The following is a 26,782-nucleotide window of genomic DNA, read 5'->3' as shown; positions in this document are numbered from 1 at the left end:
CCTGCCAGTACCCCTATGTTTATATCTGACTTTTCTGCAGCTTGTGATTTACATCCAGTGCTAATGTTTAGTGCATGAATTAGTGTGTGAGCCAGAAAAGGAAGTGTTGCACAACAGGACTGTGAATATTGTTGAGTTTTTATTTTCGTCTTATCACCCAATTATAAGTTTTTTCCTCAGCTGTATGGAGATTTGTATTGTCTTTCAGCCATTTTTTTCTTTTGGTATGTTTTATGGCCTCAACCGCTTTCATCAACCTCGTTTCAAGACTGACAGGGAGCTGTTTTCAGTGAAAGCTGTAACAAACCCATTTAGCAGCCAAATATTTCACTCAGAAGCTGGTGAGGACCAAAACAGAGCTATAAGTAACCAAAAATACAACTCTGCTACCCCAAAGTAGCTTTTAAAAAAGTTTGAACTCTATGTTTTAGTTGCCTAAGCTCATGGTAATCATACTAATTTGTCATAATACGATATTGGTACAAAGAAGCTGTATGTAACATTCAGAGCACATTTATGATTCAGAGTCTGGGGTCAGATTGTCTGCACACAGTTCTCAACATGGAGGTGGCTGAGCCGGCAGCAAGCAGCTAACGGTGCAAGCTCCATCAACAGCGCTAACAACAGCAATGGTGCTGACAAGGCTGACATTGTAACCTGGGGGGACACCTGAGGGTGGACGTTGTGCTTCTGCAGCATCACCCTCCCACCACTGTGCATTTGGACGACGGCATCAGTTGTAACAGCTTTATGAGAGCATTGCAGGGAGGCAGCAATTAACTAGCCCATGGAACACACTCACAGACATAGATATAGAAATGTAGATACCTCATTGGCCGCTGCCAAGATGTCAAAATACGTCCGGCGCCATTTTTCAGAGGTCAAAATCGGCTAGTTATAAACATCTGATCAACATGTTATTATGTCTCCAGTACATAAAATTAATTGAAAGAAGTAACCATGTGTCATGTTCACTTTCCGGTGTTTATAACAAAACAAATTTTGTGAAAATCTGTTTACAGTCAAGCGAGTTACGGTCAATTTTAAAGGGAAATCTGCATCTCTAAGTAGACACTCATTAATTCACTTGTGGATCTTGACCTCCCCAATATGGCACCCACGCAAATGCATGTCAAGCTGGGAACGTGATATCAAGGTTTCTATATCTATGCTCTTATATGCATGCAGGACTAGACAGGCTACCTTTTTTACACCAACATGGAATTGGTTCTGGTCCAGATCATGCACCTAATTTTGAACCTTTCGCAGTATTTTGACCAAATGTAAAATGATTCAAATCCAAAAAGTTGGTTCTGAAGTGTGAACCATGAAAACATCAGTGGGCGTGTTATATTTTAACAGTTGGAGGGACAGGATGGAGCAGTCTAGGGAAAATTCATCTGAAAAAAAAGGTGTATTAATAGCTGGTTCATCCTTGTTTTTTTTGATAAAGACAAATATAGGTACAGGTAATCAATGTGTTTGCGATTTTGTGCATTGCGCAACACACATAACTGGTGGAAACGTGGGCTGGCTTCAGAGACAGCACCAAGGTTGCAAGAACCATGAACGAAACCAGTTCAAGAACCAAAACTAATGTGATGAAAAGAGTAACAGAGGGACCTTCTTCTCTGCTCAGAATGCTATTTTTCCATCATATCTTTACATAGCAATTAGTAGTTTTCTGCAGTATTAATGCTCTGAATATCATATACAATGATTTTAATGACAATGCATTTGCCATGTGCAGATACTGTCAAAAATTTTTTTTACAAACTTTGCCATTTGGCATTAAAAAAGGTTTTCATTAAGCATTCTCTGCAGTTTTGCAGAATCCTCAGTATCAATGTTTATGCTGATAGGAAGCCTGTAATTCCTATGGTCAAGAAATTGATTGAGCCTCTCAGCTATTAAGAAAACAACAACAACAACAACACAATAATTATAGTAAAATTACTGATAAGAAGATTATTATTATTTTGGGTTTTTTTTTATCTTTCAAAACAACCTGTAACCTCTTATTTGGAGTGTTTTAGAGGGTTTTAGAGTATTACTGTAGATGTCTTTTTTTTTCTCTTTAGCTAAACATCTTATCTCAGTCATCACTCTCATGACCACCAGATAAACTGCCTCATCCCTCAGAAAGGAGATTATTCTTTGAGTCTTATTTGCTGGGATTAAAAACAAAGTAGTTTGTAGCAGATGATGCTGTCAAGATTAAAATGTTTTATCTTGACATCTGGAAACTAAACATGTGCATTTTGCTTTAATAGGTAAACAAAACGTTAGCACACATTCTATCACTTCAAACACTGGCTCTTTCATTCTTCTTAATGCACATGTCAGAAATCGAGGTGAGGTTTGTTTGAAATGAAAAAAAAAAGTCATATTGCACTACAATAAAGAAACTGTGTGATCAAATTTGAACGTGGATGTTAATTTATTTAGTGTTTCATTAAACGATCCCATCATGTCTTTTTGTTGTCTCCTAAAGTGCTCCTGTTCACAGTGAGTGAGTGGCAGTAGCAGAGATATGTCACAGCATTACCTTCCCTCTGTGACTGACATGTCATGACAGGATGACAGGGTACACTGACAGTCAGCCTCGTAGGGCTCAGTGTTGATTATCAAAAAGCCCATTTCGCACGCGTGCATACACACTGCTCGTTGCATGTGGCATGTCATTAACGCCACCATTAGCAGTGCAGTAACAACCTCACAGATATGCCCAAATAGGAGAGTCATGGTCAAACACTTCCTACACCTCCCAGATGACATCCGTTCTTTGGCTCCCGCCTGAGCCACGGGGGCCCTTGCACCTCCTAATGAGGAACCCAAAATAGGTGTGACAAATGTCATCCAACTCTGGACTAGTTACTCCTGCCCAGAGGACAGCAGTATGGGTTGGACAGGACATGACAGGACATGACACAACACCATGCACTCTCGAGGAGGTCTTGTCACTGAGAGGTGTAGCGCTAAGCAGTGAAACACCTCTCATCCAAGAATAGGTGGTCAAAGTTGACCAGCCTGGAAGACAGGCCTCACTGTTGCTTATAACTGGAATACTTCACTTATTGCCTGTAAGGAATTCTTTTTGATATAAAAAGCTTTTACGATGCTAAAATCTTAAAGGGATAGTTCAGAATTTTGGAAATAGATATTAAAGTATATTACAAACAATAGATGTCAGTAGGCATGCTCCCAGTTTGGAGAGGCAGGCTGGACTCCAACATGAAAGCTAAAAAAAATGTACTACTGTGCAGGGGGTTCTTACCGATTTACCTTGGTGTCCAACAGTGATTTCCAACAGCAAAATAGGGATGTTGCGTGACTCTTTTCAAACCAGACTACATTGAGGAAAACAGAAATTTAACATTGCTGATTACAGGAATTGCTGGTTTACCGCTGCCTCAGTTAGTTTGTTTGTGCTGACTTTGGTGTTTATAAGGTCAAATTCACCAAAGTCACACTATAACACAAACTAACTGACTGAAGCAGTGGCGAGTGAATAGATGGGGAAGTAAAGCCATTAACATCCTGCGTGTTGAAATGGACTGTCTTTACTTGCATACTTAGCTTCTGTGTTGGACTCAAGCCTGCTTCTCCAAATGGGGGGGCATGCTGACTGACATCTGCTATATGTAATGGACTGACTAAGGATACACCATGTAACCCCCCACTTCAAAATATTTGGAGTCTGCCTTTAATATGGCACAAGACAAACTTCAGTAGGGATGTCTTTGAATATCTGTAAGTAGTCCAAACAATTTGGACCAGATGATGGGATAGGAGTTATACCTAAATGTTTACTGCTGAGAGGTAGAAGTCCCCATTTATAGATGAAGACACTACTAAAGTTAGGCGATAATAAAATTACCCTATCGACAACATACCTTAAAGAAAAACAAAAATATAGGCTATGATATTATTGTCCATAAAAAAGCTGGAGAGAGACGTGCAGAAAAAAAAAATGGCCTTTTTTCACATTTACATGTACTGGTTTGGTCTGAATAAAATGTGTTTTATGATGAGTTAACAAGGCAATTACGCTAACGTTAGCCTTAGTTTGGTGAAAGAGGGGAACTTGATTGGTTTATGATTGTATTTTTATCTTTAATATGGAAATTAGGTGAAAAAATAGGCTAAAACAGAGTTCTCAAACTAGTCTACAGCACTGCTAATGTGTATTGTCACCGTAACATCTAACAAAGATCACATTTTTCTTGACCATAGCAAACAATCCTTTCTGTTCACTCTATTTGAAGAAAACAGGCATTTCATAATTAAATAGCCTATCCTTTCATTATTGTGGGCATGTGATAACCATGATTGTGGCCAACCAATATCGCCTAAGCCTACACTGTCCTAATGTCAATTGACCAGAATAACCATAAAGTAGGCCCTACAGAATGAGATAAGATCAATAGGGAGAGTGCAATGCTGAGCTATGTATGGATCTTTTGCAATATTCATTCAGGTATACTGACATATTGCATAAATGAATCTGTATATGTTTTAGTTAGTAATGAGTTTATACTGAAGAAAAGCATGTCCCCATCATGTTCCTTAATACCAAGGGAAACTAGACAATGGAGGTATGTTCTTGGATTCACAAAGACTTTTTCTCTATATGTATGTCTGAGGGGCTTTCAAAGCATAATGTTAAAGGCACATTGTCTTTCTTTTGGTTTGTTTTTCATGTTAGTCCTCCTCTCTTGTTGCTTGTAGCCTGTTAAAAGCCTGCTATAGGACTAGAAAATGTTGGACTTAAGTGACTCCTGGTTGCTGTACCAAAAAAGATGTTGTTATAGGCGGTAATGCAAGTTACCACAACCATTCGGACCTGGGAAAAACAAAACATCTGGACCTTTAACAACAATTTTCACTGGCATGTATCTTTTTTTTCCTTTAATGTGATTAATATAAATCAGTTTGACTAGAAAAAAAAAAAGCTATACTGTGCTACATGACACATATTCACAAAGGGCTTGAAAACATGGACGGAGAAAATACTCACTAAGTGGCTGGCAGGCTGCACAGGACACACCAAGATTCTGGTCAACAGTTTAACCCTTAATATATCTCACTGCACAAGGTATATGAAACTGCAGGTAACCACAGCAACAGCACTTCTGCTTAATGTTATGTAGCCTACCTTCACCAGGAAAATTGGTCTAGATGTTTTAAGGTTTAAAAAAAACAAATCAGGATTTGGGGTGTAGGTAGAGTACACTGCATTAAAGGAGCAGTGTTCAGGATTTGCCAGTCTCTAGCAGTCAGGTTGCAGATTGTAACTAACTGAAAACCCCTTGGCTCTCCTTCTCTTACGGCCAATGATGGTAGCTTTCAGGTAACGTGAAAAGGCAAAAGACGGTGTCTAGAGCCAGTGTTTGATTTGTTTATTGTGGGCTACTGAAGAAACATGGCGGTTCAACATGGTGGGGTCCTAGCTAATAGAAGAAGAAGAAGAAGAAGCGTAAAGTGGTGTATCACAGTCTGTAGAAGTGTTACTGGCTTCAACCTGTTTAAACATTTCATCATTATGGGCAGGCAAAAGTAAAACCTGCTACTGGTTAACAGAGAAAAAACATATTTTGATATACATGTATGTGACCGAATCCCGAAATAACATACTCAGAGTGCTGAGGTCACAAATAGGACACGGTACAAGCAAGATACACTTCCATATTAAAGTGCTTTAATGTATAACTTGTCAGTTGAGGAAAAGCCACTCAGTGTTGTGGCTTTCTTTGTAATGTCTGTACATCATTACGCCACATCGTCTATTTTCACATAAATATTTATGGATTTCATCTCATGCCTACCGTTTCTCCCTGAATCTATAGCGTCATTCCCTGTGTGTCTTCATCTGCATGGTAATCCTATAGTGATTGAAGTTTATTTACACATGCTGCAACATCAGTTGGAAAAGCAAATCATTTGCATTGGTATCATTTTCTGTCACTAAAGCAAGGACAGAACCAGCATAGAAGAAACATACACGTGTGTAAGAAATGTGTCATACATTTGCTCACACAAACACACACGCACAAGTTTAAATTATGTGGCTGGGGAATGTGTTTAATTACAGCCTAGGAAGCGAGTGACTCGGCTGAGAAAGAGACGAAAAAAAAGCACTTGATAACACTGACATTTACAATCTGCCTCATTTATCAAAAGCTGCCAAGCAGAGTCAAAGAGGGTCATTACATAGTAAACATAGATTAACTCAACTCTCACAAAACCCACATAACATTGTCTGATAAATTATTTTTATTCTAAGGAAACTGTAGATGTCAGCATGTGTTTCCCTGGACTCTGTCAATTAATTGTCTTGTTTGTTACCCAATATTTGCGTCTACGTGTGTGTTTGTGTGTGTGCGCGGGGGGCATTCGCATCTGCGAATGAGAGCCAGCATCGGTGCTAAATAGCTGGCACCTCCAGCATGCATTTCCCCGGCCTCTTTCTATTATTTTTCTCATCTGTTACTCGGTGTTTGCATGTGTGTGTGCACACACCTGTGCCAGCGTCAGTGCTAATAACTAGCACTTTTATAGGACAGACAGCATTTGACAAACTAAGCTGAGGTGTTCTCCGGTTTGTATGGATAATGTTATAGAGTGAATCCCGAGGGCGCATAAGGTTCTGACAGACCTGTACTTAGTGCCAGTCATTTAATTTAATCCCAAAACAAGTATTAATCACTCTCATCTTTCACAAGCACTCCCAGTTTTTACAGATTTTTTCATGATGCAGGCAAAAGAGCTAATGTGAGTCTGTAATCTGGGCCCTTTTGACATGTACACTAGCCTAAGTGTGTGTCTACGAGTGCCAAATGCTGGACCAGATGTTACTTAGAGTTAAAGACCTGCTTGCATGTGCAAGGGCCACACAAACAAACCCATAAGAGCAGTTTCCTGTCTATAAAAGAGCGAATACGGGCACGGGGTGAGTGGGAGTGCGTTGAGGATTGGAGGAGTGGATCGGAGTCGGCCCCAGGACATTCTTTAGCGACTCCTCTGCTCTGCTGCTGCAGCTACGGGACGCTTTTGAGTGTCAGCAGCTGGCAGAGGCGCAGAGTGCCAGGGAGAAGACAAAGATAAAGAGGGATCGAAGGAAGAGGAGAGGGATTGCATTTAATCTTAGCATTTATTTTTAATAGCATGCAGCTGCTTTGTTCTCTCTTTGATCATCAGCAGGCCAGGTTGACTGTAAAGCAACGCAACTGACGGACACAAACAGGCATGTGTGCACGCGGACACAGGAGAAGCCTACATACATACATTCTGTATATTTGTTAATCTATTTATATGGATTTTCACTCTGCTTTGCTCCCATGAATGTCCAAACCCCTATGCACAAGCAGTTCTTGTCACTGTCTGTGGAGGGCTGCAGACAGTTGTGCTATGTCTGTGACACATGGTGTCACCAGCCGCTGCAAGCAATGAGCTTCACCAGGAGGTGTAACATGTGGTAAGCACACGACATCCCCCTGATTCAACTATTCACCACTGTGCAGGAGCCCTGACTAAGCAGAGGAAGTGGCTAGTGAAGCGACAAGGACAAACACCCTCACTGGCTTCCCGTCAGAGAACAAAGCCAGTTGCGCTCATTGGAAGCGGTCCAGAGGCTCCACAACCAGGGATCAAACCCTTGGTCTCTACAATGGTGGGAGAGAACCTTACTCCTGTCAAGCTGTTCTCATGCACCATTTTTCCTATGAAAACCAATGCACCAATATTGGTACATATTCCGTGAAGTGATGAGCTGGTAATTCCTGCCTAACCTACGTACTTTGGAAGGTTGCAATCAACTGACCATAGCTATCGGGGGGGTGGGGGGGTCACAAGCAGCCAAGTTAGGGGGGAAGGCTGGGGGTAGTGGATGGGTCACAAAACAAAGAACTTCACCCAGGAGACTGGTGTTCAGAACCATGAACTTTGAGTGAAGGCATTTTCAGGTAAGTCCTCATCATACTTCCTTCCCTAATAATTTTCAGCGATTTCAGCATAAGATACCGATGCCAAAAGCCACCTTTCATGATGGTATGATATGCTACTAGGCGACATCAGTTTTTAAGCTGGCTGGAGCCTTTTGCATTGTTATGATACGCCACTGGTCAGCAGGATGGCACCTGGCATGACAGTATGATACGCAGACAGAGGGTGTCAGTTGATACCACGGCCGGAATGAATCACTGCTGGAGAGTGTCAGGTTAAAACACTGCCACTAACAATGTAATATAAGGAGCATGAGGGGGCTTATAGAGTGGTGGGAGGAAGGGTCGGTGGACGGGTACTTTCAGGACTTTCATCCGGGAGCCTGGTTTTGCTTCCTGTATGAATGTACAATCAAACCATGATGTTTTTGCCTAAACCAAACTGCATGCTTCTGTTACCTAAACTTAACCATACACTCCTTTGTGGGCTAACCCTAACCATGTGCTTTTGATGACATCCCGGTTTCGGTTGCGGCATCCCAGAATGCCACCAGCAAATGTAGGTTGATATCTAGAGTTGTATATGTAGATGCACAAGTCAAAGCAACAATATGGGACGACTTGGGATGAGAATGTGTTGGCATTTTCGTAGCATGAAACATTATATGAGGATACGATGCTCCTGTACAACCTGGGTACCAGCACACGTTTGACTTAAAGGTATTAAAAGTGCATATTTGCAGACTGCATACACATCTGTTTTGCTAAGCAGTGATATGAAGTGACAAATCACACTTATATCCTTGTCATGCAGGTTCCTCTCGCAATCCTCCTTGCAAACATGTCGCATAGGAAGCTGCTCGCTCTAAAGGGTGAGGTTTAGTGCCTGAATCTCGCTGAAGAGGGCACATTATGAGAGGCTGCCGCTGCTGTTCTTGCAGATACTTAGAAGTCTTCTCTCCTCACAGAATGGAGAGGACAGAGGAAGCAAAGGATGGCTCTCTAGCATACAGCCTCCTCCCGACCACTCCGCAGTGCATTTTCCTTGCCATTCGGTCTTGAATAGAGGCAGAGGAGGCAATCATGCCAGGATGCGAGTGGCAGAGTTTGGCAGAGTTTTTGGACAAAGCAATCATTGGCCACTGTCGTCATTTGTCACATCAAAGTCGATGGAAAAAAGGGAATGCAGAATGAGGTTCACATGGCGATTATGCTGTATGCATGCCACTGGCTTTTATGGCTTTGAATGGGCTAAGTCTAAATGTATTAGCACATACAGTATGTGCATATTTCAGCAAATCTATGAAGATAAGAGGTCAAGCCTATAAAGCTGACATAGAAAGAAAAGCCCTGTGTGAAATAAAACACAAAGACACACAGTACTCTCATGCTCAGAGCCACAGAGAGGGTCTCGACATAACAAATATGTGATGTGATCACTAACGCAACAATACAGGAACAGCAAGGGTGGGGGGGAACAGAATGAGACAGAGAACACAGGTATGAAAGGTGTGACAGAAGAGTAAAAGAGGACATAAAAGAAAGTGAGACAGATGGAAAGACTGAGAAGAAAGGGTAGGGACAGTAGATGATGTTGAGTGTTGTCCAGGCAGCAAAGCAGGCAGGTGGGTGGTGGATTGTCTGTGTGGTTTCCATCCCTGGGGGAAAAGCAGCGGAGGAGAATGTAGAGGGGCTCATTTAGATCCTTCTAAAAGCAAAGGCCAAAGCTTCTAGAGACTGCAGTGGCTGTGATAATGCCTGCTGTCTAGAGGTGGACCTGCAGGGATGACACACCCCTGGGATGTGCTGAATAGGAGCTGCGGAGAAGGACTGGAAGAAAAGCAAGGAGATGCACAGTATGGGGTGGAAGATTAGAGAGACAGGGAAAGACTGGAGACAAACAAAGAGAGACTGCAGTCGGAAAGAAGAGGTATAGTGTGCTCAGAGTGGCATATTAAAGTTTAGACATTTGTATTTAAGTCACGAGATGATCTGTTTAGAAGTGATACATGCATATTCAGCCCAAAATGAAAAAAAGAAAAGAGGAGAGTGATTTTATGTAAAATAAAGCAAAACATGCTGGCAAAGCCTTCTCTGATATTCCTGCTTGTACGTGAACGAGGCCTGTGCCATTATTCGGGATCACTGATGTTTTCCAAATATGTTGCTTTGTGGTGTTAAATAGTGAACACTTGTAATGAGCTTTCCAGGCTGCTGCATGTTATGGTGAGGAAAGAATGTGTTATTTGGCTGTGCTTATCCAAGCGGACTAGGTAATAAGTGTGTAATGGGGAAACAGTGCAGTTGAGATCCAATGAAAGCGGGGGGTCTGTTGGAATACACAAGCAAACCCGCTTTATCAAAATCTGCAAGGAGCCGTTTGGGACAGCTAGCGTTCAAACACTGAGAATAAACTGAAAGGAAAAAATGATTTGATCAGAATGTGCACGTTATGTTCAGAAATGTGAAATAGAGGCAGCAGTTGCATAATTTGAAATAGGGATTTTACATTGTTATTTATAAACTCTGTTCAGTGGTAGCCATATTATCAGACCAAAATGCAATTAAGTGGCCATTCGTTAATTTAGCCTGCCGTTATGTTAATGTTAGCTGATTACTTTGTGGGAGGTAGGGGTCATTTTGTTTCATTTTTTTTCCTGATCAATCAATAGCAAGCGATGTATTCTTTCTGCCAATGTCTTTTTCAGTTGGCTTAAAGTGGCTGTAGAGCTTGCTAAGCGCAGTTAATTTAAATTCTCCCTTCACTTAAAAATGTTTTCTTTTTCCAAATGTTTTTGTCCCCTAAAATGTCTGACCTTGACTCTACTGGCTTGTATCTGTGCAAGTTTTTTTTTTCACACTTCTCTACTAAAGTGGGCAAGTTTTGAAAGCAAACATGATAGAGTGTGATGTTTTTGGATATAAACCAGACCTTGAAGCTACACTTTCTACCAAAAAACCTCATAATAGAAGTTATTTTGTAATTTTTACAGATGCTAATGTGGTGACAGCCAACCCTTTCTCAGACACTGCATGTTAGCCTACAAGCTACGATGCTAACTCCAACTTATAAGTCTGCTACATTTGATTTTGGTGCATACCAGACTCCTCATCAGAGTTTGGGTCTGACTGAGGCCCAAACATACATGGCTGAATCTCAGGGATGTTTCCTCTGAGGCTAACGTTAGTCATCTTGAGGTACACTGCTCTTTCACTGGTCAACTTAATGCAAACAGTGCTGCAGAAAGTGGAGAGCAAAAGTTATCACAAGTAAATTTCTCATTAAGGGAGAAAGACCAGATCTACCTCCAGCCGCTTTTTTAATGGTATGTGGACAAACTATGTTAAACAAGATATTAGTGTATGTTTTTTTTCATACTTCAAAATTTGTCAGGTTGTAGAGACTTTTCTCACATCACACACTAATTGACAGCTGTATCGATGTCACCATTTTCTGTTGCTATTTCCAATAAATGTAGCTAGGTAGCATGCTACTGTAGTTCTAAGGAAAGATGATGCTCCCTTTATTAAGTCCACCTACTGTGCTCTGATTGGTCGATTGTTACTCTAAATGGGAGAAATACATGTCAGTGGGCACAACACTAGACTGATTTAAACTGCTGAGCAAGTCTGACTTATGCATGATGATTCAGGGGTGTAGATCACATCTAACTCAGTTGACCAATTAACATCCAGATGACATTTGGGAACTTCAAATCTACACAATACATAAATGTAAGGTAAAACTTGTAGTATTATGTCTGTCGTGCAGATGTACAGTCAGCATCATACTTTAGCTTGTATCCTTAATAAAATAAAGCACACAAGACATATAAAGACGCCATACTGTTTTTTTTCTGCAACTAGATGTGCAAATGCAAACGTGGGACACAATTTGGCCCACAAAGTCAAAATTGTTGAAACGGGACGAAAATGTTCAATGTGGGAGGATTACATTATCAGCATGTGGACTTGAGGCAGGCCTAAATAGAAGGTCATTAACATCAGCTCCTCCTCACCTCCTTTTAAAGCAGCAAACTGTTTCCTAGTGGACTGGGAGGTAAGTCCACAGAATATATTTCTTGCCTGGGAGGCACAGAGTAGCAAAACACAAATATACAGCATCCCCAAAATGGCTCCAAACACACTCCAAATATGGTTCCAAAGGGAGATGATGTTCCTTTTTAAGTTGAACTTACGCTTCAGGAAACACTGAAATTCCAGTGAAGCTTTTCATGCATAATGATGTGCAGTAAGTTATTTTAGAAGGCAATGATATCTTTGGAGTACAACTACAGTAGGCTGCAGCAGAGCAACTGTGCAGAAAAATAGCGAGAAAACGCACTAATTTCTTTCAGACACCTATCATAAAGCTTAAGATTGTTTTGATCACTGCAGAAAAGTGTTCCTGTTCTTAGAGTGTTGTCGACGAATCACATCCCAAAATCCTTGATTTGGCTCTGGACACATCATGAGGACATCTGGTATACTCCTAATAATTTGCACTGCATAACTCAATGTAAATCATCTTTCAGAATTACCGAAACAGCCCAAAGACACTGACTTGCAAAAATGTGCATTTTGTGCCCAAGATGTGTTTGCATGTGCAGGATAATGAAGTAGAGGCAACAAAATCATGAAGAAAAATGTCACTGGAGTATTAACTTTTCTGCAGGTTAGTCAATAAGCTACTCAATATGAAACACTGCAACAGTTAAACGTATGTTGCCATGTGAATTCACATGCTCATTGGGTGCTTCGGTCCCACCTATGCATGACTCACTCCCTTTTTAGTCTTACACATAAATCCACGACAGCTGTAAGGGCTGGTCAATGCATTAACACACCACAGACCTGAAAGTTACACATGACCACTAAAGCAACATTACATTCTGAGGATAGCGTCGGATGACCTCAAAACTTCTCAACGAAGAGCAGAAACGCCAAGATGGCTCACCCAACCAAAGGAACAACATCATTATAATTTAATCAAAGTTAATCATATTTTCTAGTGTGGCCCGACTAGCCCATGAATTACTAATAACGCAGGTCAGTTCAGATATCAAAACTCCCCTTCAAACAATTTGGTGGATATTCAATAAAACAACAAGGACGTTATCAGAACTCAGTCCTCCTTAAGTCCAATTTTTGGAGTTACAGTTTGAAAGTTTCTGTCTACTCTTACCATCTTGCCTGCAAACTACAAGCTGTTCAAAAGAAGAACACATTGTTGCGATCCCTCACTCTCTCTCTCTCGAGTACTAGTTACAAAAATATCTGGGTGAAAGATGAAGAAAACTCTATTCATCTGCTGCTTCTCTCCCTTCGCCGTTCTCACTCTAACTCCTTTTCTTTCTCCCTCCACCTCCTCCTCCTCCCGCGGTGTCACAGTCCATATGGTGCTGCAACACTGTTGGTCTCCTGTGGCCACACTTCCCACGATGCATCTGTGGCTCTGGGCTTTTCGAGGGAGCTGATAGGCTGAGAGGACTGTGGTATCGACCAGCTATCGCCTGGTGTGAGGTCAGCTCAGTGCAGCAGTGGAGTGTGTCCGGACAGCACACACCACTGACTTCCAGTCTTTGGTGCGTCCCGCCAATCAATCCTCCATCTTCTGGCATTACCTTTGACTCCACAGCACGAAATATTCTCTTCTGTTGCATTTTTTGTTTTTTTCTTTCCGTTTTTATGTGTGTGCCATTAAACATTTTCATCCATCTTATTGAGCAATTTCTGCTTTTTTTTTAAAACAATGCACAGAAAGTCAAAAAATATTGACAATTTTCAAGCTATAATAATGTTCGATAACACCATCAAGGACCCGCTGACATACATATATATATATATATATATATATATATATATATATATATATATATATATATATATATATATATATATATATATATATGTCATGGTCCAGCTGGTCATGTATATATATATATATACATACATATATATATATATATATATATGTCAGCGGGTCCTTGATGGTCTCTCCTGTATTAGTGTGTTGTATCGCCTTGAGCTCTCTTCCTCTCCTGTCTGTGTCCATGCAGAGAAAACAGAGCTTAGTACAGATCAATCCCATTGAGTCTGACTCCTTTCACTGGCCAGGGATCAATACTGCCTGTTTCATGTCTCTCTGCAACACACACACGGACACAAACACAAGTATGCACGGACACACACATACAGTTTAAAGACATGCCTGTGAGAGCAGGCCCACCCCTTTAGAGATGACCTATCGGCCTATCGGCTAACTCGCTCACCAGGGGATACAGAAGTTCATTATGACAGGCTTTCCAGTGCTAAAGGTCTGCTTTGGTCCTCTGCTGCAAAGTGCAGCATTTACACCATCTGATTACATTAACGGCTCGCCACAGAGACCTTGCAAGAAACACACAAAAATATGACTGGAAAACCTTTACATGCGCAACAATGTGACTGCTGGATGTTTAAGTAGTGTAAGAATCACATTACAGGAGTGAAAGGGCTCTAAATTTGTTCAGCGATGCTTGGGTCAACCATATGTGCTGGACAGAAAATGACTTGCCTACTGGAGCTGCACTGAAAACAGAAATAATTGGTACATTGGTTAAGGAAACTGCTACATCCTTGAGGTTCGAGTTTTGCTTTTTAGCTGCAATTGACAGCCCTCATTACTGTATGTGCTGAATCTAGAGGGAGATTTATAACCCTGGAACCGTATATCTCATAAAGTCCATTTTTGGCCTGCAAACACATTCCATCTGTGCTTAATGATAAAATGTGTTTTGTGCAAATGAAATCTTTGGGAAATGTGTTCATTAGCCTTGTTGCCGAGAGTGAGATGACAAGACTGATACCGCTCTCATGTCTTTGAGGTGAAGTAAGGGCTTATTTACAATTCTTTCACATGTGAAAATAGATACGTATGTCTGTTTTAAGTCGTAAAGATCCCTGCCCTCATTCTTCCACGTGCACTAGATATCAGAGTCAAAAAGTTTTACAGAACAACAGACAAGGAGACTGTGGAAGAGGGTGTAGTAATGTGCCTTTTAACAGTGGCAGCGATATAGACGGCGGTGGCCTGAGAGGCAATTATATACATTGCGACATGTGGACGGAGATTTATTTTCAGTGTATTACAGAGACTTTCTGTTATGCCATTTTCGTCTTTGTTGTCTTCTACTGTCACAGCTTGCTTAAACTAAGCTACGCTGTCTCCATGATCCCTGGTGCTAATGCTCTGTTTTGTCCATATCTCCATATCCATATCTATCCATAAACATGCAAAAGTATGGATGAAATGAACGGCTAGTACAGACAGAAGGCTCCTTCCTTACATTTCTAACATTAAAACCAAAAATGAGCCTTAAATATAAAGCTAACAATAGCAACAAGTTAGCGTGTCTTAGTGCAAAGTCAGGAAGCAGAAGTAAATGGCAAGCCTGGCTCAGTCAAAAATGCTCATTGAAATCCACCTATGAGCACCTCTATTGCTCTGTAATGTTGCTTTTGTAATCAATACACATCGTATAAAAACATTATATAGTTCTGTGCAAAACACCCTGTAAAACCATGTCAATTTTAAATGTTTTTTGTTAGTATGCCTGAACACATAACATGTTCATAAGTGAGCTTTAGAGGAGCTTTTTTTCTTCCTTCTGGCAGAACAAGGATCACTTTCTTGATGCTAAACTAAACTGACCTGTTACTGGCTGTAGCTATACGGTTCAGTGACATACCTATGGTGTACACAATGCATATATCTATGCTGTAACCTGACATGCACCTCCCCAGAAATGTAACTAGGCATACACGCCGCTGGGACACAGACCTCCTGTTTACTTTTGCAAGCTGAAAACTATTCCCTCAGAGGAAACAAAGCTTTATTTACTTTCATTTTACTGATAAGAAACAATTAATTGTGAAGACATTTTTTATGCTAAATTGAGTTAACCTGTTGTTGGCTGTATCTACACAGTTAAGCAGGATTTATACTTCTGAGTCAAACTGATGACACACCTATGGCATGCACTCAGTGGAAACAAAGCTTTATTTACTTTCATGTTACAGATAAGAAACAACTAATTGTGAAGACAGTAAAGCCCCCAGAAAGACGCATTTTAGGTGTGACTCACTCTGGCCTAAAGGAAAACTCTTGTGCTAATAACATTAGCATTTTGTATTTGTGGGGAAAAGTGTCTAGCAAAAGACGTGTTTTGCCTTTGAAACTTGCCAGTTTGTTTGTGTAGCCTACTTGTGATTGATATTGTTGATGTATAAGCTATGTTTAATTTAAGTTTTAGGTGTGCTTCGAATCAATAAGGCACTTTGCCCTGCCACAAAACTAGCGTTTGGAGGAGTAACCACAGAATGACACAAAGACACCATGTGCATGCATATATACATGCTGATAATGGCATTGACCACTTGTGAAAACATGTAAGTCGCATCGATATTCTAATCTCAGTCTTAGCAACAAAGAAAGAAATAAGAAATGTAGCATAATTCCCAATATGTTGAACTCCTCCTTTAAAGTTATGAAACTGACATTATTTTCCATGTCATATCTCCAGTCCAGCACTCTATGGATCAAGAACCAAAGCTACAGTGTAATAAAGCATTTTAAGGGAATGCTTTACTCCCCAAACTCACCTTGCCTGGAGTACTCATCAGCCTCGTGGTGAACGAGGTCAGTCACACAGCCGCCATAGTGCAGCCTCTGCTCATGGTCGAAGGCTTTGAGCGTCTCGCTGGAGCTGTAGGACTTTTGCGTAGGCACACGGCACTCATCTGCATCCAGGGAGGAGGTGTTGTACTGGGGGTCTTTGGGACAGCGACCCCTGGTCAGGGAGCGGTGCCTGCGATCCTTCAGATCCATTCTGAGGTCGGGTGGCGTGGATGGGTAGGGATGCAGGGAGAAGAGATGGACGCAGAGGAGGAGAGGGAGGAGAAGGTGGTGGGGGGGAAGATGGAGGGGCCTCCTAGCGGGCCTCCGTAATGTCAATCTCCACTTCAGTCACCTGGAAAACAGAGACAGAGCGAGGGAGAGATGGAGAGAGTGGAAAAGAAAGCGAAAGATTGGTAGAAAATTAATGGATGCACTGCTGTGACTCACTCTTGCTTTGCACTCCCCGGAGAATCTACAGGGAAAGTTAGGTAAGAGGGAGCGCTGCGAGTGGACATTTGAGCAACCAGGCAAATATACAACACATCGGAGTATTGATGTGGGATAAGTAAGGCTATTGTAGGGGAGAAACAGAGCCAGCCATCGACCGAGGCTGAGGTAAAATGGCCAGCCTGCATTTAAATCCATGACATAAAAAGAAAGAGTGACTCAAACAGGGTCCGGTCATCTTTAAACTGATGTCAGCGATGCATGAATACAGAAACAGCGATGACAAGAAGAGGCAGAGAAGTGGAAAGAAAGCCGAGAGCAGAGATGGACAGAATGATGGAAAGAGAGGCAGATTATCTGGAAAAAGGTAAAGGGCGAGGGAGAAAGAAAAACAGCCGGATGCAACAGGAAGGATGGAAGAAGAGGAGAAATGACTTGAGGGCATTGCTAGTCTCTCCCTCATTATCAGAGTGAGAATGAATCCCGCTCCCTTAGAGGCTGTAAGGGATAATCAAACACAGCCAGATGCACATACACACACACATACACACACAACGTCACAAACACCCAGAAACAAAACAAATGCACATATACAGTATGGAGGTACCTGCACTGAGATAACAGCGTTACCCGGCCCTGACTCAGCTTGTAACACAACTTGTAACACAGCTAAACATGTGCAACAAGACATCACCCTCACCGTGCTTACGCCTCATCTGTCCATTGCTATTGCATCACGACCAGCCCACTTTTAATCCTTTCAAATCTTATACTTGTGGATGCAGATTATACATGATTATGATGCTAATACAGCATGATACTAGTGCAGCGGCCTTGAGCAACGCATTACATTAGCAGCTAAAGATCAAAGTACAACAATACAACAACCAGCAGTAATTGACAGGAACGCTTCCAGCAGCTGCCTGTATTGGATATTTATGGTAATAAATAGGTCATCCATGTTTCTATTGCTCCGGGCCGAGGAAAGTCTGGTCCACCCACTGCATTACAGCGTAGCATTGCATTTTCATCAAAATATCTCCCCATTCTGGACCGTATGTATTGGTCTTTCTAAAGAATAGGCATCATTTGATTCAGAATATGTGATGTAACTAATTGCATGCTGGGATGGAGGAAGAATGAGTCGGGAGAGAAAGAGAGTGAAGGAACCAAAATGTGAGTCAATCTATTCAACGAGGGCTCATTTTAAAATGCTTAGAAGGTAGTATTGAAAAGTGCCCTGCTATGTCCATTGATTAACAGTAGGTATTAAGTCTCATAAAGAGCTCATTATGCTCCGGCATCCATCACACAGGCTATTAGGAGTTCAACCTTAATGTGTTTGTACCTTGAATGGAGGGCGAGGAAATGGAGAGGGCTACTGGCTCGGGAAATTTGGGGACATTCTGACTGGCATTATGCAAATGATGGGTCTTTGTCAATGCGCGTGGCTGACTGTGTGCACTGTACGTCTGCCGAGTGCATATGATAGAGGTTAGGTTTATGATTATATTTAAAGAATAGTTCAAAGTTTTGGAGTAATACGCTTTATTTCCTCTTTTGTTAAAAGTTAGATGGGAAATTTGATACCACTCTGCATTGAACAGAGTGGAGGAGGCTATTAACCTATCTTATAAAGACTGGAAGGAAGGGGAAACAGTTCGGCTGCCCATGCAATCGGGATGTTATCAGCCCATTAAATGGCCTCTATCTGTGGTTGTAAGCCTCATAGATATGGGTCAGTGGGGGGTTACTATACCTACCAGTAGGTTCAGAAGGCCATTACCAACCCATCCAAGGGGTGTTACTAGTTTGTTAGGTTTCATTTTTACTTTTTCAAAGGTTTAGGCCCCAGAATGATGTGGTTAGGCTGAGAGAAAGATAATAGTTGGACTCAAACCCCAGTCTCCTAGGTGAAAGTCCCATCATTGTCCAATCCACCCTCCCACTGCAACCTACATGCAGACCTTCTTGTATATGGGAGAAATGACAGCCCTGTAAGGCAGAAAGTTTAGTTTCATGGCCCAATAGCTGCCTTCACTGTGTATTAGTAGGTGTGGCAGGCCTCTAATAACCCTTATCTGTGACAATTATTACCACTGATAATGGCCATTTAATGGCCTGATAACAACCAAATAGGTTGGCTTGCCTGGCTCCTTCCTGAGTTAGAATAAGAGATGGTTAAGAGGAAAGAGGTTAGATGTCGTTTTTGGGGAAGTTAAGTGCTGTAACCTTTTCTTGATGAACAACACTTAATTCAGCAGCTCACTTGAGTGTAGCATTACCACCTGTAACACTGATTCACTGGCAACTTATATGTAACAACAGGAATCCAGGCTAAAAGGCCCTGCTGTTAGACTATCAAGATTTCAAATCACATAGACTTCAGTAATAACAGAAACGGAAACTGGGAATTTCTTTTGTACTTTGAATGTAATATAGCTTGTTTCGCTTTTTTCTTTTTCTTCTTTTGAAATGCCAGGGGAGCTTCTCCCGGACACCCCGACAGAGGTCCAAGCTAATTATTTATAAAATAAATATGAATGTTTGCTTATTGACTGGCCCCAGCCCCCTGACTTTTTGCAGAAGTGGCCCCAGGCAAAAATATGTTGAGTATCCCTGCCCTAATGTCTATAAACACATATCTGTGTATGTATACAGTATCTGTAGGCAAGATTTCGCTATCGGAAGCATTCTGGTTTCCATTTGTAGCCCGATTAGTTTAAACCAATCACGTTTGAATGGCGGGTAAACAGTCCGCATGAAGAGTAAAGGAGGTGGGATCGACTTGCAGAAATGCAATTTCAGAACCCGTTGACTATTGTGTGACATTGATTTATCTTTTTATTAGTTTTTTCTCAAATTTATCTGCATTCATATGCAGATATCTGTTTAGCTGAAATTACTGACACACCAAAGGAAAGTCTTGGCCCAAATATGTGCAGGCTAAACCAGAACCCCCAAAATATTGGACAGATGCTTATCATCTTCAGACCACTAGCCGATGATTGGTAAACTACAGGAACACTGTTCAGGAAGCCAGGTAAATGTGAGATTGCTCCGTGTGGAACAGCGAATGTAATTTTGAGATTGCAGGTAATTTCATGACTTTGCCTCTCTGTTTGGTAAAAAATAGTTACATTGGTTAACTCTGAAACCTTCTAGTCTCTATGCTAAGATAGGCTCAGTGTTTCCTCTACACTCATTTAGGAGTGGCGGCCCGCCACTCCTAAATCCTACCCGCCGCTCCTTCAAATGTCGTTTTTTTTTTGGTTGTTTTTTTTTTTAAAATTGCAAATACACCACCACCGCATCACAGCACAGTCCTGCACTGCGTTGGGTGTCGCGAGTGCTGAGTTAGATAACTATCTTGCTCCGTATCTACTCTTTGGGGTAGATACCACCGCCCCCTCCCACCCTCCAACAGAACTAACTGGTGCCGACGTTAATTAGCTACTCGCATCCAGGCATCAGGTCGGAGAGTCAGAGGAGTGTCGGCTTGAAAATAGCGTGCAACTTACCGGAGAAAAGGTAGACTTATTAGCTTAAGAAAACTTATAATAGATTTTATTAGTTAAATAAACATTCGCAAAATATTGATGGCCAGCTAAGGTTACGTAGCTTAAGTTAATTGGGCCCGGTGCCAACTCAACTCAGTGTCGCTAACGTGAGTAAACTAATTGATAGCATTAAGCGATATACACGCCATGATGTATTTTTACATTCAGCCTTTAAAAAGCGATTTTCATGCCAACCATTCAATAAAAAGGGGCATTATGCTGGGCATAAAACTAAAATCTGCAGTCAAGTGTCATTTGTTTACGCCGCCACGGCTCCCCGGAGAGCCTGCCCCCGCTGCTGAAAAAAATCCTAGAGGAAACACTGAGGCTAATCGCCTCAAGGCTGCAAGCTCTGCATTTAATGCAAAAACTGTTTTTTTTAAAGCAATGCAAAACTTTGTAAGGCAGATTTTACTGCTGGGTTTACACATATAGCAACAAATGCATTATTCTAATATCCCCCCTACATGGATAACAGGTTTGTGTGAGGTAAACACAGTCAAAGGACTTGAGTTGTAGTTTGTTGGGGAAGTTTTAGTTGAGTTGCAGGAGAAAGGACACAGGATGAGAGATAGATGGAGAAAGTGGAGAAAGCCGAGGGGGTCAATCACAAGATCTGGAACGCATATCAATCACATTCCACCCACGCGGGTGTTTTCCTCAAGGTCGCTGAAGCACACATCGTCGTACACACACACACAAAACTTTTTTTTTAGTTAATTACTCTGGTGACAGCAGCCTAACCCTCCTGGTCATCACACTGAGGCAGATTATCTCATTTATCAGACGTATTATGACTTATTGGAGTTCTGACTGGTCTCATACCATGAAATTGTGGGATCAGACACTCAGATAAATGCATATTCATATACAAACAGCCAGACAGACAAAACTTTGCAAACACCCACAGGAGCCTGCAAATGGCTGCACCCCCCTGACAGTCGACAAAGGGTGGTTAGACGAAGGACAAAAGAGACATGTGTGCGACCGTGAAGTGACCATGAAATCCAGGCAGAATGAGAAATGTAATTGGAAGACGACAGGGAGGGTGGAGAATTCATTTTCGAAATTACAGAGGTGAAGTTTGGTTCAGATAATAGCCTTTTTTTCTGCAAATAAGAGCTTGGGAGGAAAAATATGGAAAATGACACAATGTAAATCCACTGTAACTAGAAATCACACCCAGTTAATAAGAAGCTAATGACATCAATGGATTAGCGAGCATCAAACAAGATGGATTCCCATTGAACCCAGTCAACCTCTGAAAGAACAGTCCAAATATCACAGAAAAGACAGCAGCAATATGAACCGTGTGAACACAGTTTTAAAATACAGTTAGCTATTTTAAGAAACAGTTTTTTTTTTCTACCCATCTAATGTGTAATCACATGCTTCAAGAGTGTTTCTTACACATGGAAAATAAGCATCTTGTTTTCTTAACCTGTCAAAAACAAAATATATCTGACACACTCTGTCACAACAAGTTTTATACAGAAAATTGTTTTTTTGCCTTAAAATGCTTGTCAGATTCTATTTGAGGTGGCTAATTCAGGCTGTCCTCAATTTGAAAAACTTGAAAGTAAAAAATATATTGTCAACCAGCAGGCCACACAGTAAAAAAAAAAAAAAGGCCAGCAGTGGGTCAGCAATGTTTCAGCAGTAGGTGCATTAGTGCGTTTATGGTTTGAAATTGCCTCAGGTATTATGTGTTTTGTTGCATCATGCCTGAAATGTGCCTGAAGAAAGCACTGCAGAGACAGGAGGCTCTGAGAACACGCTGATCGCAATCGACCCGGCTGGGCTGCACGTATTATTTCACTGCATTTACTATGGTTACATGTACACTGGCTGGATACCCAAAGACAATTAGCTGCAAAGATTCCATCCAGGCATCTCATTTATCAAACAAATAAGCACGGAGGCGGTGTGTGTGAGTGCTGGATGCAGTTTAGGGCCATCACACTGTGGGAGGCTTCCTGTCCAGATGACTCCTACTGCAGCTAACTAGGAGGAGAATCAACAAGGGCATGTTTACTCTGTATAAGCTACGAACTATCCTGACATTTATTGACATTTATTAACATAGTATATTCTTATATTCTGGACAAAACTATACATCACTGTTTGACAGCTGTATGTGCTGTATACTTCTAGGGCTGCAGCTCATAATCATTATCCATTAATCTGCCGATTATTTTCTCAAATAATACATTAGCCCCTTGGTCTATAAACAGGCTGTTATCACAAACTATTTTTATTCTATGGAAAGTAATGCATCCAAATTTGAAATGTATTTTGAAAAGGTGCTGAGTGGGTCACAGAATGCATGAACATTTTTAAGCTATGTTGACACGTTTCTTTTCCTAAACCTAACCACAGTAACAACACATGCCCAAGTCTAAGATCTGTAACTTTATGTTTAGGATATAATGTCATACATGGAGCGCTAATTTGTATGATATCGTATGAATTTTTGTGCACACAATGTCTTAGAATATCATACTAATTGTACAATGAGGATACGTTGCTATAAAACATAGGTGTCGATTTTGGAGGGAATGCAGGGAACACATCTCCCTCATTATTTCGAAACGTGTGTGTGTGTGATGTGTGTAGCTGAGTATAGGAATTTCTAATGCTTTATAAGCCTCATCAGTCAACCTCTAGTTTATAATTAGTCAGGAATTCATAAGACACTCGATATTTACAATTCATTAGAAGTGACATCTATAATGATTTATGACTGTTGATATAGTGCATCAGTAAGCATTATGTGTGTTTATGAATGTATTATAAAGTATTATGAATGCATTATAATTCACTGTGGATGTCCTCATAATGCATTATAGACATGATCTTCATAGAAAGTGTTGCTGACATTTCTACTATAATTTGATGCAGAAAAGGCATAAATTGGTGTCTAGAAGCAATCCTATAAAGTTGTTCTCTAAACTTCTGCTAGAGCTCTCTGACATCCTCATAAATTGATTGCCCAAAAATTCACTATAATTAGGGCTGCAGGATATGCAAAAAAAAAAAAAAAAGCTATAATTCTGAAAGATATTGCAATTGCAACAATGACTCGTACTCTTAGTGGGAAAGAATATGTTTGTATAAGGTGTTGTATTTCATGGCCATATTGCAGTTTAAATAATATTTCGTTTATTTGTGCAGCCAAAACAGAATGCAGGACTTTAAGTGTTTGATGGTCATAATTTTTGGCAGAAAACCTCCAAATCCCTCATTTTGTATTTGTCTAGCAAATAGTAAAAAAAAAGGCATGTCCTATTTTCCTAAAACCTAAGATGACATCTTTAAATGTCTTGTTTTGTCCAACTCACAAAACTTTCAGTTTATGATCATCAAATAAGACAAAGAAAAGCAGCAAATGCTCACAATTGAAACGCTGGAACTGTTATTTTTGCTTGAAAAAAAAACAAAACACAAAGGATTAATCAATTAAAAAAATAGTTGCCAAATATCTTTTTGTCATTTGACAAATTGAATAACTGTTCTAACTCTGTGTACTTTATATCACCCCGTGTGGATATCTAAACCCTTATGTGCAATATGTTTCTTTGTGAACTTGATAAATGTGAATACAACTATGTGTGTGCACATAGATATAGATAAAGGCATTTCTATCTGATCTTATCTTATGGTTGGATTAGAAGAGTCTGTAAAGCAGTCATTATCTGGCTCATTTAATTCAATTGTAACCAAACCAAAAGCAACAATCAGCCAACGAGACTGGTGGCTAAAAGCCTGATAAAACACAGCATGGAGCCTTTCCATCAGAAAATTCATCCACTCTTTCCAACACTCTTTGTCAACAGGAGACGAAGTTCTTCATTTGGTGTCTTTTTCTCTCTCCCTCTCTCTCCACTTTCCCCCGTCTCTCTCTATTTCTTTCTCTCTTTTTTTCTATTTGAGAGGAATTTAAATAGCAAAAGACGGCCTATTGAAAGCACAAGGCCACGTTATCACAAAAGACAAAATTGTGGCTATAAAGCATTTTGCTCTCAATTTTCTGCTGTTTTTGTGCTGCTGCTCAAATTAAGTTGTTTACACAGTTTGTTCACAAAGACAAAGGAAGGAAGACTTGGAGTGACTGAGAGAAACAAAAAGAGGAGACGGGGAGAGAGCCGAGTACAGAGAGGTTGCATGAGAATAAAGAGGAAAAACAAATCGCCGTATGAGACTTGTGCTCAATTACACATCGGCAAAATAAAAAAAAGAAATGAAAAAAGAAGCCAACCCTGCATGCATCTTGATTTCAGGAAAAAGTGTTGTACTTGAAGTTCAAAAATTGTACATACAGTTCATCAAAGCATCCAATTACATGTTTAGATTTCCCTTAAGAGCAGCTTATATTTGACATCATATCTTTGAGTGTAAATCCTTATTATCCTTATGATTAATTAGTTCTTTTCACCACGAAAATCTTTTCTGGGTGTGCATTCTGAATCAATGTAATTACTTTTAACACTGTATAGTCATTAATAGCTTTTTGGACAAATATCCCATTTACACAATATACTTTCAATTTTACTGTATGGATAACAAATTTAAGCTGTATAGATGTGTGTGTAGAGAGAAGGCTCGTGGGAGCTTTGCTGTCAGGGGAAGGGCTCCTGATTATTTCCTGTACGGAGATGGAAGTGTGTATGTGTGTTGTACTCACATGTATTACCATATATAAATATTCCTGTATGTATCCACGAGATCACGACCGATAACTCAGCCAACTGTTATTGGCCTCTCACACATAGGCCTATATATCGCTATCAGCACATATCTTGTCTGATACGAACCAATATAAAAAGGCATTATTTTTACAGAACATAATCAAGAAAAATATGCTTGGAGTAATTTGTAATAATAAAATTCCCAATTAAGTTTACTGTTTCTGTAATTTTTTGCAATGAAGTTTATTGTTAAACTCTAAAATATCCTGCCTTTTTACATATCACTGACATAAGTGTTTGATAATAACATTTTAGGGATAGTCACATTTTAAAAATAGATATATAACAATATATATCAATCAATAATATGTACGTACATACATATATACATAAACAAAAATAATCTGAAAGTTAGACTATTTTTGCAACTTTAGTCAATATTTTTTAATGATAGCAGTTGTAAAGTATTCTGTTTCTAATATTAGTGGTGCTAATTACTAGCAACCACTAATGTTTTAATGTCACAGTTCATATTTAATCTGGAAAGCAAAAAAATAAAAAAAAAGCATAAATAAAATATCAGTGTGCATTTACAAAAAAGCATAAAAATAGATCCTGTTCATCCAAAAAAAAAAAGCCCCCAACATCCTCAAATTCTAGAAACATCCCTGTACTTGTATATAGATGAATAGAATAACGTCCAATATGTAAATATCTGGATTTTTTTTTTACCTTCTTATATCAGTATTAGCATTGGCTCTAAAACTCCAGTATCAGTCAGGCTCTAGTATCCAGATCTATAAATGCACCATGACCTCTATCATTCTGTCTCTAAAACACACACACACACACACACACACACACACACACACACACACACACGCACGCACGCACGCACGCACACACACACACACACACACACACACACACACACACACACACACACACACACACACACACAAGCCTGCCATGTATGAGCTTTGGTCCGGGCTCTGACTGAGAGGCTCCTCACCACGCAGAGTCATTAATCATGTCTTCGATCTCGGGTGGCATTGAAAGTGCACACATGCAAAAATTAAACACACACGTATACACACAAGGCAAAGGGATGGCTGGGGCTGCTTGTGTGGCTCTGGTTCAACTGGAAACTGCGGCCTGTTTTGGATCCAAGATGATCTGAGAGCCAACAGCTGAGGGGCGTGCAGGACAGGAAACATTTCATCACTCCCTCTCCCACACACCTCGCCTCATTACCTCAAACACCTCTTTAGCCAAATAGGAAAAAAAAAACATGCTTATTAAGTGTGATCGGTTGTGGTATTCACTTGCTGTGTCACTATTTGTATTTGAGTATCGGTTGCCATGTTGTTTTTGTCACTGACATTGCCATGATATTGATGCACTAAAGCCGTTTTTGTACGCTCAGCTTTCATAATCACATGCCGCCACAAGAATACACAAATAAAGTTGCTGCTGCTGTCCAAG

At 40.5% G+C, this 26,782-nt stretch overlaps 1 protein-coding gene across 11 annotated transcripts in view; it reads right to left on the bottom strand.

Moving 5' to 3' along the window:
* tenm2a (teneurin transmembrane protein 2a) overlaps positions 1-26,782 on the bottom strand; it is a 260,523-nt gene that overhangs the window by 171,765 nt on the left and 61,976 nt on the right. For all 11 annotated transcript variants that reach the window (XM_088081291.1, XM_088081292.1, XM_088081301.1 and 8 more), the window contains exon 2: positions 16,587-16,954. In XM_088081291.1, the coding sequence (XP_087937417.1) occupies positions 16,587-16,812 (226 nt within the window). In that variant the 5' untranslated portion in view covers positions 16,813-16,954. The remainder of the gene's footprint in view (positions 1-16,586; positions 16,955-26,782) is intronic.

The sequence above is a fragment of the Plectropomus leopardus genome, chromosome 8 (genome assembly GCF_026936395.1).
Source record: "Plectropomus leopardus strain MGB_pleo_1.0 chromosome 8, ASM2693639v1, whole genome shotgun sequence".
Classification (NCBI taxonomy): domain Eukaryota; kingdom Metazoa; phylum Chordata; class Actinopteri; order Perciformes; family Serranidae; genus Plectropomus; species Plectropomus leopardus.
This window is presented reverse-complemented; position numbering and strand designations above follow the sequence as displayed.